General features: G+C 40.6%; 1 protein-coding gene across 1 annotated transcript in view; it reads right to left on the bottom strand.

The window, feature by feature from the left end:
- Positions 1–18,284, bottom strand: part of WNK1 (WNK lysine deficient protein kinase 1) — a 104,854-nt gene that overhangs the window by 16,433 nt on the left and 70,137 nt on the right. Inside the window, 12 exon segments of the mRNA XM_055808139.1 lie at positions 3,390–3,473; positions 6,227–7,653; positions 8,008–8,148; positions 8,315–8,366; positions 9,150–9,323; positions 11,525–11,641; positions 12,007–12,169; positions 12,739–12,830; positions 13,506–13,787; positions 14,931–15,404; positions 16,481–16,630; positions 17,267–17,338. Of these exon segments, the coding sequence (XP_055664114.1) occupies positions 3,390–3,473; positions 6,227–7,653; positions 8,008–8,148; positions 8,315–8,366; positions 9,150–9,323; positions 11,525–11,641; positions 12,007–12,169; positions 12,739–12,830; positions 13,506–13,787; positions 14,931–15,404; positions 16,481–16,630; positions 17,267–17,338 (3,228 nt within the window).

Genomic DNA, 18,284 nt, shown 5'->3' with positions numbered 1-18,284 from the left:
CCAAATCCATCCAAATTTAAAAAATAAAAAAGAAGCACAAGAAAATGCAGGCTTCTGTGACTACTTTTCAGAAATCCAAATTCTTAGCAGACAAGTGAGCTAATTCAATAATACTGTAAAATACAGGACATTTCACCTGAAATACTACGTAATTCTCATCACTTATGTTCACAGGAAGATATTTGATTCAAATAGACAAAGAGCTGAGATATCAGAACGATCAGGAAATAAAGATTTCCTTTTGGGACAAGGCTACCAAAATGAAGTTTGAAAATTAACCTAAATACCCTTTAAAAAGCCATTAAGGAATAAACAGAAAAGGTATTTAAGGAAGACATTGTCCAAAACTGGTTTTGAGATGACATGTACTTGGTCTGCAAATTAGGAGTCTGGTATTAAGGAAATTATTAAAAAAAAAAGTTGTGTAATGAGCTACTGACAGAAGCAACAAGGAAGGCAAGCCTATCTACTTTAAGACAAGCCAGTAATTTTCCAGGTAGTATTATGTGATAGCAGCAACTGCTCTTAATAGTCAATTAGATTTGATCCAGTTGGTCTCGTCCAATTTTGTCTGACTCCTAGACAGGCTTTAGAGTTCAAATGAGAGTTGAAATTAGGTAAGCTGTTTGCAAAGGACAAGAAGGAAAGGATTTGCGTTTATGCCTCTTCCATACCACAAATCCTGCCAGAAATACCTAAGACAGAGAAAGAAGCCTTCTGCAGTGGTCCAGTGGCTTGAGTCACATAAGTGGCTACAAGTGCTTTGAGTTTTGGGGAAAATGTTCTGAAATACTCAGTTCCAAGCAGTAACAATAAGAAGGACTATGAACTTAGGTGTGACTCATTTTAACCAGCTGCCTCCATATTCATTTGCTACCTGTACGCACAGTAAGATCACACCTAAGTATTAACAAGAAATTGTCTCCTCTTCAGCAAAATCATGCTTCAGAAGGAACTAGCTGAAAGGCATAAACCAGCTTCTGTCTCCGGAAGATGGGGGGGGGAGTGTTACTTGATAAGACTACCATCTTACAGCTCTACTTAAGTCATTCAGCTTCTTGCTCATTTGGAGGCAGAAGATACCCATTTCCTGATGACTCACAGGGCAGGAATATGGCCCTCATTCAGCATGCTAGAAAGAAGCCACGTAAAACCAAATACAGCAGCACTCCTGACAGGTTTCAAGAGCCGTACATTGACTTTCATAGTTTTCTTACATAAAGAGCATGAACTTCTGCCTTTTCACAATGCACGATACTTTCCAAGTAGTGGGCTGATTCTTACTGCTTACAAAAGATTTAAACATGCTTTAATTAAAAAGAAGAGACAAACAAATAGTTCTGGACACAGAGGACATCTGCAAGGACTCCTTGATCAACACCACTGATTTACATTTGTTCCATCAGATGAAGACCACTGCGCTGGTAGAGAGCAAGGATAGACAGGATGAGATGTCAACTTTTGGCATGCCGTAACTTAGGTCCACTGGACTGCCTCCATTCTAATGCCCTGAACATACTCGATGCAAACGTAGGCTAAGAAAGATTCTTCAGAGACCACAAGATCACAACATTCACTGGGAGAACTGGAGAAACTGCTGAAGGCAGAGCTTCTGCATACAAAAGTACTGGAGGAAAAAAGCTGGAAAACCTAAAAAACCAGACTATTAATTTCATAACCAACATGAAACTACATGAAAGCAGCTGACATGCCCTGCTGCTCCACTCTACTCATGTCTTTAGAACTAGGCAGTATTATGGGTCTCACACTTGAAAAACTGAAATGGAAATACTATTCCAATGACATCTTTGAAGATTAGTACCCTAATACATGTAATTCAGTTTTTACAATTTCAGCTGTAGAACATGAGCCATGACAGCTTTTTAACCAAAAGTGCCTTAGCACAGTTTAAATGTGCAATTTTCTAACATTATTCCTTTGTATGACAGTCAGCTTAAATCCTTTCAGACGTAAGATCTCAACGATCTATTGTAAATCCCAAAAAAGGAACAGCTTGCAAAGAACTAAAGTGACCTTTAAAGTTTATTTTCAATTCCCTTCCACAGGTGAAACTTGAATTCAAGAGCTCCATTGCAAGACATGAGAGGGAGAACCTTAGGAGAGTGTCATGGAGAGGACTTCATCAAGGTTAGCTCAGTTTGCATTAAAATTCTCGGGGGTCCAAAAAACCAAAAAAGAAGTCAGGCCATAATGCCAGTAAGTACTGTACAAATTTTCATACTGTAGCTATTTTACTGGGATTGCTTTAAAATTATAGTTAAGACTTAAGTGAATAATTCTTTTCTATAAAAGGACAGACTCCAGGTGTAGGTTTTGGACACATACTCTAAGTCTATTCACTGTGGACTTAAGCCACAGGTAGAAGAGGTCAATACTGTAAGAAGCACATGCGCAGAGGAAACACTGGATTTCAGAAAAAATTACTGAGCCTTAAGCAGGCACCCCAATAAGGTACCCACCTGAATCACATCTTTACAGGTTTCAATATAAAACTGGTGTGAAAGCCATCTTTGTGCTTATTCACAAGATGCTTTCAAAAGTTGCACAATTCTACCTCATGGTCTCATGGGTTTGGTTCAGTTATTTTTTCAGCTTTTCTTTGCATATCTAAGTGCAATGTTCCCATGTTACATGTTATTACACACCATTCAGATGTTCCATAAAACAGCTTTGTCTTCATAAAGTTCTTTCAATTACAAGATATTTTTTCTGTTTTTTAAACAGAAATGAAAACTGATTTGTGTTTGTGGGTTTGAGCTGATTACCTGTCCCTTCACATACAAAATACTCAAGCTTACTATTGCATATAAGGACAGAATCAGAGCAAGGGAAGCCACGGTTACATCTCAACTCATGTTTATGATCAGGAGCTTCAAGTACCTTTTGCAAATCTGAAAGCCTAGTGAAATCAGAATGTAGTAATAATCACAAAAAAACAAAATAGGAATTTTCAAAGCCAGCAAATTTGCATTTTCTTCAACACTGAACTACAGTATATACTGCTTTCTTAATGAGCTATAATTTTGCCTCTATACGCTTTTTCAAGAAGAAAACAGGTCCAAGTTTTATGCACAGACTCACCCGTGTTATGTTTTAAAAAAACCTCTAATGTTCAGGTTAACACACCGAAGAACCCCAGGCCTGATTAATTGTTCCTGTACTTCAGACACCGAGTACAACATCCCAAAGGACAAGCTACATAGCCTGTGCTGAAGTGACTCTGGCTACTGCTACAGTTACACAAAAGGGGTTACTCAGTCAAAAGGAAAGAAAACCAAAGACATTAATAACATGCAATGGAGAGTTTAATCGAAACATGCTCTTTGAAAGGAAAAGCAGCAGATAAAACCTGCCAAGTCATGTAGCACCTGAGTTAGTGAAGGTCCTGGAAAAGGTGGCAGCGGCTCACTGGATGGAGTGCCAGCCGGAAGTTCAGAACCTATTGGTAGCACCTATGGATAACGAAGAGGAAATGCGAGTCCATCAGACATGGAACAACAGAAGGATCAGATACCAAGCTACAGTCAGTCACATCATATAACAGAAGCCTCAACATTTTTTTCTGTAGAGACTTCCTTCCTGGGGAGTTAGCATAGTCTGTAGGGATTTTTGCAACAAAGCTGGGGGAAGTTGTTTTGTTTGCTTCTGGTTTATTTTTTAATCCAGATTAAACTGGAAATTGTTGCTGTTTGAAGATAAACAAGCTTCTGCATCCAGGAGCAAAGCATCTTGGGGGTATTATTTTCAAGTCTGCAAGAAATGCTACAGTAGTTCTTCCAAAAATCAATTAAGTTTCCAAGAAGCTTAATTTATAAAAGGGTGCAAGAATGCACTCAATCTCCTTACAACAGATCTATGTTAACTGCCCATTAGCAACAGCAAGCTATGTGCTTCTGGCAAATTGTTTCAAGCAACTTGACTTGATAACACGAACTGTCGTGCCCAAGGATGTCTCCCACTCGTTGAGAAGCAGATTTATAGGCCTCTCACACCAATCTCTTCATCCATCACTTTTTTTTAACCTGAAGGGTGTTGATGACCCACAGAAGACGACTAGGCCATGCAACTGAGTAGGGGGAAGTCATCCAGGTTATGTGGAAGAGGTTAGAGAGACTGGAAAGGTTAGAAGGAGGCATCAAAGCCTCCCTGCCAGATCAGATAGCACATTCCAGTTAGTTACTTCCATTGTTAGGGAAGGGGGAAGTCCTAGGAATTAAGCCATCCATTACACAACTCACAATTCTTATTCTCAGCTGTAATCTTGAGGCTTGATAGCGACTGAAGTTTGAGAAACACATGATAGCCTTACAAGTTACAGGGTCAGTCAGCTGGCTTCCCTTGTATGACAGTAAGCTGTGCTGGATATGGATAATTGGCCCAGTCTGCTCTGGTCCTCGACAAGCAGAACCAGTTCCAGCTTGCAGTCACATTACCACAGCTTAACTAATGGTTCAAACTGCAGGAACAGCTGCCCGGGGAAGGCACACTCCATAGTTATCTATCCTCCCAAAAATGTTTCAGCAGGAACTGTGCCAAGCTGCATTACCTCAGCTTTTTTGTGCACTAGGAACATACATATGGACATCACCTCTTCCGAGGCATGATGAATTTTTAAGCTGTGGTAAGTTAATAATTTAAGTTTGTAAGTGAGAGAACATAATTTTAAATACTTTCTTAAGACAAGTCAAAACACATTTAAGTGTCTAGGTTAACAGGTTGGCCGTAAACAAAATAAAATGCACAGAGTTTAGTAGACCCCAGAAAAACTAAAGCAATGATCTCCTTAAAGCTGAAAAACAACACGAAGTGAAACTAAAAATAAGCTTTGAAAATCCAAACTAATTCATAAGTGAAAACTTCAGAGAAGAGGTAGTTTTTCCACAACAGAAAACCAAAAACCCCAAACATCTCTTATATTGAAACCCAAGCCTCTGTAATTACAGGTTTGCAATTAGCAGGTTCCCAACTGCTCCAACTGTTCCTGAACCAACACCAGGTTTTTTATTTTCTTATATTTCTTTTCTAATTCTCAACTTAATTTCAATACAAATGCATACCTCTGCATCTAGTTTTCCTTCCCAACTTCCCTGGCACATATTCCCGCTTCTCCACAGCGGCAGTTTTCTACTTTGTTAGAATACAAAAAGTACAAGGGAAAGACTAAATGAATGGGGACACTAGGAGCATTAGCTCAATTTGAATGGCCTGAAACTGGTTGATAGCAAGGCTAGCTAAAGACAACCAACACAAGTGTTGGTGAGTGGAGAAGAACATTACAGAAACAAAAAGGAGTATTAAGGTTTGTGGTCTGTTAAACACCTGAAAGTTTCTTCAGCCTGTTTCCATTTAAGTTTGAAAAGGAAAGCATTACCAATTATTTAAAATACTGAAATGCACTGCCTCCCAATATGGGGAGCCATTTAAAAGAAAACAGGTAGTCCAATTCACAGATTGATACATCTGGTTAGCAAGCAGGTAACAACATCTCCAACACAAGTTGTTCCTGTAAGTCATGACACTCTCTTTATGAAAGCGTGTGTCTGAAGAGCACAATTCACTAAAAAAAGTCTGTTTTCAGATACCCAGATACCTTTCAAACTTCTAAAAATTCTGCTTTCACAAACCTAACATTTGGAAGGAAAGGAGTATCCAGGCACCACATAAACAGCAGGACTTAAAAAAAAAACCAACACACAAACAAAACCAACAGCAACAGCAACCCATCCCAAAGTTCCAGTCAAGTTCACCCTTGCCTTCAAGGAACAGGCTAATGACAAGAAGCAAAGCTAAGCTATCCTGACTACTTCATGAGACACACAACCATCCAGTCTCATTCTGATGATCATGTACAAGACCAAAAGCCATTTAAAGCAAGCCTTCCAAATTCTGTCTGAGAAAACAACAAAAAAAAAAAAAAATCACAAAAAACCCAAGCCACAGTCACTTTACTCTTTGTAATTTAGGAGTAGAAAAAATTAAGTGACACTAGAGAGCTCTCTCAGAGGCACAATATAAGATTGGACCTTTTTCCCCCCCAATATGGACAAAAAATCCACAGAAACCACCAGAGCATAAAACTTTCAATATTATATTAAATGAAGATACCTCTGCCTGAGTAAGTATTCTGCTTTATAAAAGGGATTCTGCTGGAGAAGGCTGCTTCCTACGATATTTTTAATATTCATGCAAACATTGCATTTCTTACCGGTACCCTGCTAAGAGGGGGCTTTGAAGGAGAGGTCCCTGGTTTCACTACTGCTGTTGCAATGCTGCTCGATGCTGAAATATAGCTGACTGGGGTGATCACTTGCCCAGGAGTGGCAACTGGTGTCAGTACTGGCAAACCAGTTGGTCCAAGAGGCAAACTGCTTGGAGGTATACAAGTGCTAATGGATGTCAGGGGTTTAGTTGGTGCAACAACAGTGGTTGGTATCCCAGGAATAACTGTAGTTTCCATTACCAATGATGTCTCCAGAGATACTGATGGATGTGCTGTTCCCACGTTACCATGTTCACTGAAGAGAGACCGTAGCTTTTCTTCCAGGGTCTTTATATCATCAATACCAGGAGCTTTAGACTGAGCATCAGCATCAGCCTCCAGACAGTGGATATGAGGCTGATTGGGTAACGGAGCTGGCTGCGGCTGGCTGTGTATCAACGTTTGCTGTACTGCAGGCAAGTTAGTGACTGGCTGTGGCAAGACACCAGGTAAGGGAACCTGGGGCAACATGGGCGTCGCACCTGGAATCTGGGGTAGGACAGGTGTTGATGTAATTCCTGATGGGACAAGTAAGGGATGTATCACAGGCTGAGTGACTGAGCCACATATGTTTGTTGCTGCTGAGGATGATAAAGGTGCAGAGATCGGAAGTGATAAGCCAGTGGCATTGCAGAGCTGTGATTTATCCATAGATTGCCCGCTCTCAGGTAGCGACTGTGGAGCACTTACAACTGTTGTTTCTGCCAGATTGGAGACAGAGCCACTACTACTAAGTTGAGGAAGCTGCAAAGCCACATTCTGAGCCAGAGACAGGGCAACAGACATCTGTGGTGCTGCCATACTACTTGCAATCTGAGGAGTAGACTGAGATGTCACAGCTGGTGCAACGACACCAAGACCAGTGACACCAGGAACCTGGGTAGATGATAGTGCCAAAGATGATGGTGTGCTGATACTGGGAGCAATGTCTCCAGTTACTGTTTGAGCAGGCTGGGATGTAGTAGGTAAGGAGAAAGAAGCAGGGGCGCTCACACTGGTAGTGACACCAGTCGATTGCTGTCCAGATTGTGAGACTGGAGGTGGAGAAATAGAGCTTGGCACACTTGCGCTTGGTGTGACACCAGCAGCTGCACTTTCTGAAGGCAAAGTAACAGATCCTGGAAGAGAAACACCTGTGCTGGAGGGAACAGATACTGAAGAAGCAGCCACAGATGCAGGAGGTGCACCACTACCCGCCATGGTAGAAAGTGCAGGTGGAAATGGTGGCATTGTTTGATTGAACACTGGAGGAGCTGTACTAGGTCCTTCTGTCATTTGAGCATGCCCCATCTCAGAGAAAGCCTGCTGCAAGCTCAGTGATGATGCCGAGTGGGACAGATTCATTCCAGGACCATGTAGCGGAGATGCAGCAACTGGAAGAACAGAAAAATGTCAGTCCACCTGGAAGAGTTCACTACTAAAAGGCCATAATGCTCTAGACTAAGATCACATTTACCTCTAAGCATAATAAAAATAATTACAAATCCAGGCTTACATTAGAATACAGAATTAACGTTTCAGAGTCTTGCAGACAGCCCATCAGCATTTCCCACCGAGCTGAGAATCCTGCATGGTATTGCCCAAATTACAGAATCACTTCTTACCAGCACAGACAGTTCCTTATTTTCCCTAGTATTTTAAGAGGTCTTTAGGAACAGTTTAGTTAACTAAATTTACATTGAAGAACATGTCTTAGCCATCAGATTCTAAGGGTTTAGATAACTTACCCATATCTGACGTTTCTTTTCCTCCAGGGACAGCAGATGGGGGAAAGCCCTGTTCTTTTAACAGACTCTCAGGGACAGGGCTGACAATAAACCGTCTTCCTGCAGAATGGACAACCTGGGTAAAGGAGCTAGGAGGAACCCCTAAACAGAAAGAAGATAGATGTTTAGTGATACGTGGTTGTAACTAAACACACAGCCTGCAATATGGAATGTGCACTCCATCATACAAAATAAAAACTTGGCTGCACCCATCCGCTGAAACAGAAAAAGGTAACTGTTGAAAAAAAAAAAATCACAAAAGACTTACCTATTCTTTGTGGCATGGAAGATGTAGGATCTGGCTGTTTGAACTCTAATTTCTGTAAAGTAAGATAAAATTTAAAGTTCTATTCTGAAACAGAAACCCACAAGATAGTTTAAATGCTAGCTTGTTGAAATGTGGGCATTTAAGGTAAGCAGTACCTTGGACCCAAACACCATTACCAAACTAGTGGAATTCTGCCCAGATACATGTCAGCTACAGTCCTTTTAGAGCTTCTCAGCTTAGTGTCAGTAAGTCAATATAACAAATTGATCCAAACACTCTTTTGTTAACAGGCAGTCCAACTTATTTCCTTAAAGGTTTCACAGATAAATGGATGTTTCCAAGTAGTTCTGGGTGGAAATAAGGCAAATATTCAGGGAATCTCACCCCTTCTTATTCTCAGCAACCAGTTTCAAAACCTGTGTTTCCTAACCAAGCCATCCAATCTCTTAGTAGCTCACTAGGTAGAGGGCCTGAGACCAGGCTCTCAGTATTTAGTAAGCAGCACAGGGCTAGGGGTTTTAGTGTCCTACCTCGCAATAAGCTCAAAGCCAAGCAGTCTCAGCATTTAAAATTGGCTGTTTAGTCAACTGTTAGGAGACTCAGCAGCTTCAGAGTTAGAATACATAAAAAAGCAAGAGGTCTATGCTATTTAGCTTTCTAAATGAATTTTAGGCTCTCACTCCGATACGACGCTTTCTCTGTTTGTCTTCATTCAATTATTAAGCTTTGATATTTCTCACGAAAGAGTTTCCGTTTCTAACTAGCTCTACTCACAAAACCATACCACCCAATATGGAAAATACAGAATAGCCAAGGCAATCTGTCCTTTACATACCTGTGACCCTGGAAAGAAGCCATCATCTTTTGTCCGCATACTCTCCAAACCCTGATCACCTTCTGGCTCCACACTTACATCCTCACTTAGCATTTCATCTGCTTTCTCAATAATCTCTCGTACCTGTTCTACAAATGAGTCTCTCTCAGTTGCTAAAATGAACTCATTCTGAACCTGTAAGGAGAACAGAGCAACAATGATTTTCCACAAATTGTTTCAAACAATATTGAATAACTGTTATTTACTATTGGTGTTACTGTTTGTCCTCCCTTCACTGTTCTTATACACAAGATAAAAATGATGACACTTTAAAGAAATAAAATTGTTTCTAAAATCCTCTGCAGCACAGAAGTATTCGCCCCGATTTACGCAACATTCAATCTCACTTCTTCATTAAACTGGCACCTCAGTCTTCGCTTAGCACAGTGAAATTTTGAATTAGCAGCCTTATCTTACTGCAGTTGTTCTTATCTAGTGCAATGTATATTGAGTCACACTTAAAGGAAACCCTATTTTTTTAAAAAAAAATTGAAAATTCTGTATTGCAGGATGTGTTCTGTGCTTCTCTCTTTCCGCACCATATAGAGCTTCCACTCTATGCAGGCTGCACATCACTAACTCAAAGTCTGGCTGTAGTACATAAATGCAAGTATTAATTATGTTCCAAATACAAGGAGAGGAAGACTGCTCAGTCTATCTAGTTTCAATACATTATATTGCTTTATAAAAATACATTCTGCTGCTTATGTTGGAGGAAACAAGCTTAAACAAGTGTACTTGGATATAGATATTTAGAAAGACATTCTGAATTTGATCTAACTCATGAGAAAATTCTGTCTCCTGAAATAATGCATGGTAACACACTCAGAGACAGTCTGTGAAACAGAAGTAAAGCTGTCAGTCACAGTATCTCTGCTGGGAAAGGGAGAAAGTACCTTAAAGGTAAAGCCTGAGACATTGCTTTTATGTTAAGTTTGTGGGATGCTGGTTCAGAAAAAGGAAAGAAAGGTACGATGTGCTTGTATAGCCTTTGCAACACAGAATACTTACTTCAGTGCTTTAAACTGAGCAACGACAGACACCTATATGGGGTATGCCTAATAGTACCCTGATTAAAAGGAAACCAGAAAGTCTTACAAGCAGAGGTTTCCTCAATATTCAACAAGAAACTGATGAGCACAATCTTCCAGATTCAATTGTCTAAATTAGGTTGCACACTTTCAACTATGTGACTGCATTTTGGATGCACAATTCATTTATATTGCTTCTCATCTTCAAATATTTGCATTTGTTGGTGGTGTTGGTAGGGGTGGGGATGTCAGTTTTGCTCTTTTTTTTTACTTGAACAATTTCCTTATTCCTTCAGAGGATCACTTTTAGGTATGAGGAGAAGTGAGTCCTCTGTGTACTCTCCATATTTCTTGGCACTTCAAGTTACTGACTTGTTTACACTGCCAGTATGTGTACACAGTCAAGAATGACCTTTCTCATCTTGAAAAGCCATTAGTGGCAAAGAGATAATTTCTCTCATGTTCCTTCTCTCATGTTTCTTCATGTTCTTAGTTCCTTTTCACAGGTATAAATCCAGCACACACCATCTATTATTCTGCTCTCTCTAAGCTGAAAGACAAATGCTGCACAGGTACTCAAGAAGCTGGTTAACAGTATTGCTTTTTGTCATCCCCCTCACTTCAGTAATATTAAAACTATGTCAGTTTCATTCAGATGTACCAGTCCAAGAATATGAATTGTAATTTTTTTTTAAAAAGCGGGGGGGGAGGAATTCTAATCCATACTACACACTACTGATTTAAATGTATCTCTACAGGTTAAGTTTTCTATGCTTGACCATTATGCATTGAATGGCGAGGTTTTTACCTTTGAGAAAATCAAAAACAGCATCAGTCATTACTGATTTTTCAGAAACCAGAAAGTGATTACTTTAAGGGCAGAACCTTGCTGTTTCAGTTGAGAACAAATGGCAAAACACTCAAAGCTTAAGTGTACAACTTAAAGATCTAGCAATATCTGCTCTTAGAAAAACAAACAGGCTATTTTCAACCTGGCACTTCCACAAAGTTGTTTGCAGCTCTTCAAAAAATTAAATTGCAAAAAACCAAAAGCACATTTACTTGATCAAACCATAATTCTAAGGTAAAAGCTGACACAAATTTTCATGTGAACTGAGTATGCGATATTAACTGTGAATTTAGTATTCCACTGTGCCCAGAGTTTCTAGTTGTGCCTGCATACCAATAACATGAGCACACCATGCTACACGGAAGACCAATTCTGAAACATAGATGAGAAAAGACTGCTTATAGTACTACTGCAATTAAGACTGGTTTCAACTCTCCACCTCTAAAATATCTTACCATAATTGAAGCTATTTCCTCAGGGTTGTCACCATCCAAATCAAATTTGAAAGTAACCATTTTCCGATTGTGTGTCTCTAGCTGGCATTCCACTACCCGATCACCTTTATTTGAAACCTAAAGCAAATAAAACAATGGTTCAAACCAAAAGCATGAGAATGTTAGGACTTGTGCTTTAAAGCAGAGACAAATCAGTGGTACTGGTCTAATACAAACACATTCTCTCTTTCCAGTCTAATAAATGGTGCCATGTACAGCAGCATTTTTTTCTAAGGATACATCAAATATTCTGGAACAGCCTGTGGAATCATGACTAGCTAAGCAAGCCAGTTTGCCATATCCAATACTTCAAAAAGCTCTTATGAGATGAGGCTTGGAGCACTGACTCCAGAAGATGATGACACATTCCTCAAAGGAAAAGAAACTTTTATCTCAAAAGATGCTGTCACTACCAAACTGTCACTAAAATAAGAAACACTCACATTTAGAATCCTCAGTTTTGGCCTAGCAGTCTTCTCATGACGAGAGCGACTGCGGACAGACCTCCGCATATGACGTTTAGTAGTCCTCCCTTCATGCCTTCCGCTAGAAGCTGGAACATTCTCATTGCCATCACTCAATCCTGAAGCAACATCAGAATGTGCACTAAAAAAACCAAAAAGGCAACTTTACATTAGCATCCATGCACTCCATAACTGCAACAATAGACTCTACCAGATGGTATTCTCTTCCGGACAGCAGGAGTAGATGTCTGTTAATTGCAGAGTAAGGGAGAAGAGTCCTGTCAGTTAGGGTTGCCTGAATAGCAATTCTAATAGTAATTATTTAGCTATATCTCTCTTGTAAGCCAAGTTGTCGAAATGCATCTTCTGAATCTTTTCAAGCTATCTGGGGTTTGAATTCTGTTTAAAGTGCCAAAAAGACAGAAAAACATCCCTTATAATTCATTTGACATGAGAAATAAAAAAAAGGATTAGAAGTTAAATCATTATACATACTCCTATTTACTCCTTCCGTACGCTGCTGTAAAGTCAAAACTTACTCTACCTCTCATAAGCCCGTGTTTCCTCTAGGAAGTTTATTTCCTCACATCCTCAAGACACTCTCAGTGGAAAAAAAAATATCCTTGGTGAAAAAAGATACCTAAAGATCCCCCAAGGAAGAATAATCCAACAAACTGAATTTTAGTTTGGTGAGAAGAAAATAATGCTTACCTATCCATAGAGGAAGCCAAAGGGGTTGACTGAGCAGGCTGTGTTGCTGGAAGAGTCTCTGAAGGAGCAGTCTGTGAGACTCCCTGAGTACCCTATGGATAAAAACCTACATCAAGAACGGCCCCTGAGAATACCATTACTTTTCAAGTAACCCAGTTGTCTTCAGTGTTTCCTCCCAAACCAGTTGTAAAGCTAAAAGCACTACCCTTTCAGAACTTCAAACAGCTGGCATTTAGACAGCTCTTAATTACCAAAGATTCTAGAGCAAACTGCAGTGAAGCAAATCACCTAGGGAGGAGTGGGGAGAGGAAATCAGCCATCCTTTCTACTGCTGCATGTCACTACAGTTTGCCATGCAGCCACAGTCTTACCAACAGAATGTGCAAAAGGCAAGCCAATGCAGAAAACAAAGATAATTCAAATTCTCCCTAGCAAGAATAATGCTGCAGGGAATAGGCGTAACGACAGATTCTCAAAGGCTATAGGTTGCAGATTGTCTTTCATATGGCAAAATTGTTCTACAGTACTAGCAAGAAGTGAAGTGTTAACAGGTTTTTGCCTGCAGGATGCACACTCACTTCCCAACAGAACAGCCAGTGGCAACAAGGTCCCCACATTGGCATGACATTCTGCTGTAAGAAAAAGGTCATTTGAGTTATTAATTTCCAACTGAAGATAAGCATGGAAGGGATTAGCTCCCCACACATACACTGTTGCACAATTCAAATGCCCTAAATGCATTGTTATGTTATATTCAACATATTTACCTCCAAAACTGCCTGCTGCAAGGAGGCAGATGAGGTCTGTTGTGCTAAACTCACTGTAGGCTGGGGCACTTGAACTTGTCCTCCTAGGCCACCCATGGGAACTAGAACGTTCTGCTCCACATACGGCTGCACAACAGGAGCAAGGTAGCCTGGCTGAGCCATTGCATCTGCAGGTAAGGGAGGGGACAGCACGGCAGAAGGAATGCTAGCAGAGGCCACAGCAGAGGAAGGTGCAACATTAGAGTCCCCTGGGTACTGAGATGGCAGCCGAGATGGGAAGCCCTGTAACAGAAATGAGGGAGTCAAGTTAGTAAATGTCAGAGCTAATTATGAAACAAGAGTGAAAAAACCCAAAAGAATCAGTTTCACAGGCATCTTTCAAATATTCTGTACTTGTTCAAGCACTCCCAAAATCTTCCCAGAGAAGCAGAGCAAACCACTCACGTAGCCAAAGCTCAGTTTGTGAGTCACCATGATTTAATAAGCAAATTCCCACTCAAAGTTCCACTTCTTAGGCAAGATGATCTTCATCTCCCAATTCTCACAGTTACCTATTTGGCTTAATATTTTAAGGCTTGAGGCTTGAGACTTGAGACGAGTTTGAAGAATTTCCAGGCTGAACAACTACTGCCCAGAAGATGTTATGCAAATGCTACCAATTCGAGACCGATAGCAAAAATGTTCTTGTCCTCTTGTGATAAGCTGAGCCTGGAACCAAGGAACATTCCTACACACTGTTTCTGTACTACAGCACTCCTTATAATCCCAGTGCAGATATTTCTACATCTATAAAACTTCCGTTCTAGAGTAACAATCATATGCTGAGCACTATTTTTGTCACTATTCGGATTGCCATTTTTACAGTGATTGCAAGAACTAGCTGAAGCAGTCTGTGCCCACCAGTCTAGCATTTCACGACTTGTGTCAGGTACTTACGTCACATTCAAGTTCCATCTGACATTTCTAGAAAATACATGTCCCATCCCTTCCTGGACTTGGAATGAAATAACAAAATTGCAGAATACGCTGCCATTGATTTTCTTTCCAACACACATCTCCCATTTCTAAAATTACAGGGGGGGGTGATTTTTTTTTTTTCCTAAGTTGACAGGTTTCTTGGATATATATATATATATATATAGGTGTCCTTCACACAGTGGTGGAACAAAGTTCCATGCACTATGATTCTGTCATTTCAGACAAACTCCATTTCCAAGTATGAAAACCTCAAAACACCAGGATGTCCAAGGACTTCATTTTTCCCTCCTCCTCAAAATGGTCCTTTACCACACAACAGAATTCATCTTGGTGGCTCAGCAATGCTCTCACGAGAAGTGAGTTGGCCAGGGCACACAGTTCAGATCTGGTACCTTAAGAGTAACAGGTGAAAATGTGGAGAAGCGCTCTGCTGGCTTGAAACAATACCTGGTAAAGAGCATCTCCAGCAGGAAGTGAAGCTTCAGCAGCTTGTCCAATGCTGACTGGCAATCCCACGGACTGGACAGCTGGCTGCAGGAGCTGTGGGAGAACCTGGCTGGGCAACTGAGCCACAGGCTGCATCACTGTGGGAAGCTGGCTAGGGACAATGGTTGATCCTACAGGGACAGTTGTTGCCGCAGCAGACGTTGCCAGTGTGAGCAGTGGCTGATTCATGCCAGCTGCCATTGAAATGGGCATCGACTGGAAACCTGGTTGAGCCACTGACACATGAGGAGCTGCTACGGGCAACTGAGAGACTGAGAACTGGGGAACCAAGGAAGTTGGCAAGGGCTGTCCCACAGGTAGAAAATGAGAGCCAATGGGGACTGATGGGGCAGCTGAAGGCTGAGGGAGAGAAGGTGCTGCAACAGGTAATTGAGGCTCGCCTTGGATGATCGACACTGGTTGGGAAACAGGAAGCTGGGGAGGTAAAGAAAATAGAGATAGATTTTTTTTTAAAGCAGGGTTGCAGAAAGCAGAGTTTTTACACATTAGTCAAAGAAAGAATTATTCAAGTTACAGCACTCTGTTAAAGTGGCTGGGGAGCACAGTCAGCAGAGTGGCTAAGAAGCTGGCTGGAGTTCCAAAAGGTCCTCACTTTGCAAAACTTTCCTTTAAGAACTCAACAGGCTCTTGAAACAGACACCCACAGAAGATGAAAGAGCAACATTCAAATACCCTGAGGCACTGACTTGTACATAAACAGAATCTAATTCCGCTCAACTCTGTCCCCAAAGCCAAGCCTGCCTTCTTATAGGAAAGAAGTGCAAATCTTTTAACAAATTTGTCAGTTTTGAGTATGGTGACTAAAGCAACAGAGAATGAAAAGCCACTGTGCCAGCATTCAGAGAATGGCAGGGGATATGTCAATTAAAGCCAGCAAATGATGCAACTGGGAAGGCAGTTTAGATGAACAAGCAACAAAATAACAATTTGGAAAAAAAAAACCCAACAAAAAAACAACAAAAAACAAGGCTCACATGTTGAAGAGAGAGATATGAGCCAAAACGAAGTAATACTCAGTAACAGAAGCTTCTTGACCAGGGAGTAAAGGAGAAGAGCAGAGTAAGAAAGATGACAGAGTGGAGAAGGCAGTCTTTATGTTTTGCTACCTGTATCAGTAAACTTGTTTTACACATGTAACTGTGCCAACGATAGACACTGTATGGGAAGCAGAGAAGTGAAGTGACAAACTCCTGAAAATCCATTCATAATATATCATTTATCAGTATGTCTCACAATATTTTTGACAATTTAAAGATCTTTGTGCATGGAAGTGCTGTCCCTCCCTCAAATTACTCACGACTGCCATGTGGTGAAAGAATGGGTTTCCAACACATTTTCTAACAAAATTGACAGTTGTAATAGACTAAGAATACTAATAACTGGATGAATGTTTTGGAACTATTAGAAGAGAAGACAAAAGTGGAAGTAGCAGCGTGTTGAATTTGCCAGCTGTGAAGAAGAAATCTTCTGCTGGAAAGAATTTTGTTTACCTGTGTCCCAGCTGCTGCCTGAGGCATTGGCATAATCTGTGAAGTTTGAGTTTGAGAAACAGTTTGTGTGGGAGTTGCACCAGCAGAAACTGATGGCTGCTGCAGCGGGTATTGTCCAGGCTGTTGGGAAGAGGCTGGCTGCTGTGCACTCTGTAGTAGGGAAAAGAAGAGGCAGAAGCTATTTTTTCCCCCCCCACAGAAGTTTTTAACACATATCCTATTTAAATTCTACTTTTCACTCCCTCAGTTAAGTGACATCACTGGTGGTTCTGAGTATGCTGAGTCAATTAAGCTTCAGCAGTTACTTATTAGCATTACTAATACAACTCCATTATCGGGACCAAATCTTTCAACAGAATTATTTCACCTGTGAAAACAAGAATGAAGATCATATAAAGGAAGAAAATGCAGATAAGATGAGGATGTTGCTGAAGACAGTATTTCCAGTTAGAAGAAATCATGACAGTGAAGTCTGCCTGTCTAGACAGTCTAAGTTGCAAATCCTGACATGCCCCCCTTGAATCGGACTACCACTGCAAGCTCAGGTGGAAATTGGGGAAGACAAGCATATGAAAACAAGCATTGACATGATTCTAAAAACAAATTTCAGAAAGCCAATTAAGTTAATCCCATAGCACTCAGACTGAGTGAGAACCAGAAGATTCCTTTGCTTTTGCCCAAAACTATGGGTTGAAAGGGGGACCGAGGTAGTCAACTGTTCTTAAGAATCGTCAAAATCCTATACTAAAAGTATTTGAGTCCTAGGTTTAGGAACTGTGCTCTTACCTGCTGAGTGTGTTGGGTAGGCTGGGATGGCACCGATGCACTGCTTGAGGCTGGCTGGCCTTGCACCTGTGTCTGGAGGAGGGGAAAAAAATAAAAAAGACAGAAAGTCAGCTTAAAAATACCCTACGGTTTCTGCAGCAGGCAGTTAAAATCATTTCTGCCTGGAATGATCTGGTTGGCACAGGTTTCTAGCTGTCCCTTTGGACAAATTCCACTACAACAACCAGAACAAAGTAGAACAATCTGGAAAAGCACTGAACTCCACTTTAAGTCTTTCAAAGCAACCAATACAGAAAGTCTTTGCAACCCACACAGCCCTCAACATGAGACAGATCAGCCTACCAGCTTCGTCTTCCACTGATGATGCTTTAAGAGCAGGATGCCTGGGTATGATAACTGGAAATAGAGGCTTTAAGTTTTACCTTTACATGTGTTCTAAACACAGCTAGGTGGGGGATAGAAGGAAGCTAGAATGAAATAAAACTATCTGTTAAAAAATATCAAAAGATACACAGAATTCTAGACCAATAACAAAGCACTCAGTACATGTACACGTCATGAGTTCCCTTTGAGAGGCACGTCAAAATACAAGCTAGAAATCATTTCCAGGCTCACTACCATTCAAAGGCTATCAAGAACTGGGAATTGAAGAATACAGGGGCTCACATCCTAGCTAAGACAGAATTTTTGAATAAGCAACGAAAAAAATGGATGAGTGGCATACAAATGAAGGTGGAAGATGCAGAGAAAAATGGAATGGATTTTCATTATTATTTTTGTGACGATTATACTTCTTTATCAGCTCCCGGGAGACAGCTAGACTTCCAGATGAGTTCCCTGAGCATGCACCACTTCGTAAAATGAACTGCCTTTCCAAGAAACATATCTGGTGCATACGTATTGTATCAGAAATATCTACTATAATTCCTTAATGCTGTGATCATTCTGCTTGCAGAAGTCTATTAGGAACAAATTTAATAAGATTACATACTTTTTTAATTTAGAAACTTTGGGGAAA

This window comes from Falco peregrinus, chromosome 6, assembly GCF_023634155.1.
Source record: "Falco peregrinus isolate bFalPer1 chromosome 6, bFalPer1.pri, whole genome shotgun sequence".
In the NCBI taxonomy this organism is placed as follows: domain Eukaryota; kingdom Metazoa; phylum Chordata; class Aves; order Falconiformes; family Falconidae; genus Falco; species Falco peregrinus.
The sequence above is the reverse complement of the archived record's forward strand: the minus strand, read 5'-3'. Positions and strand labels throughout refer to the sequence as shown.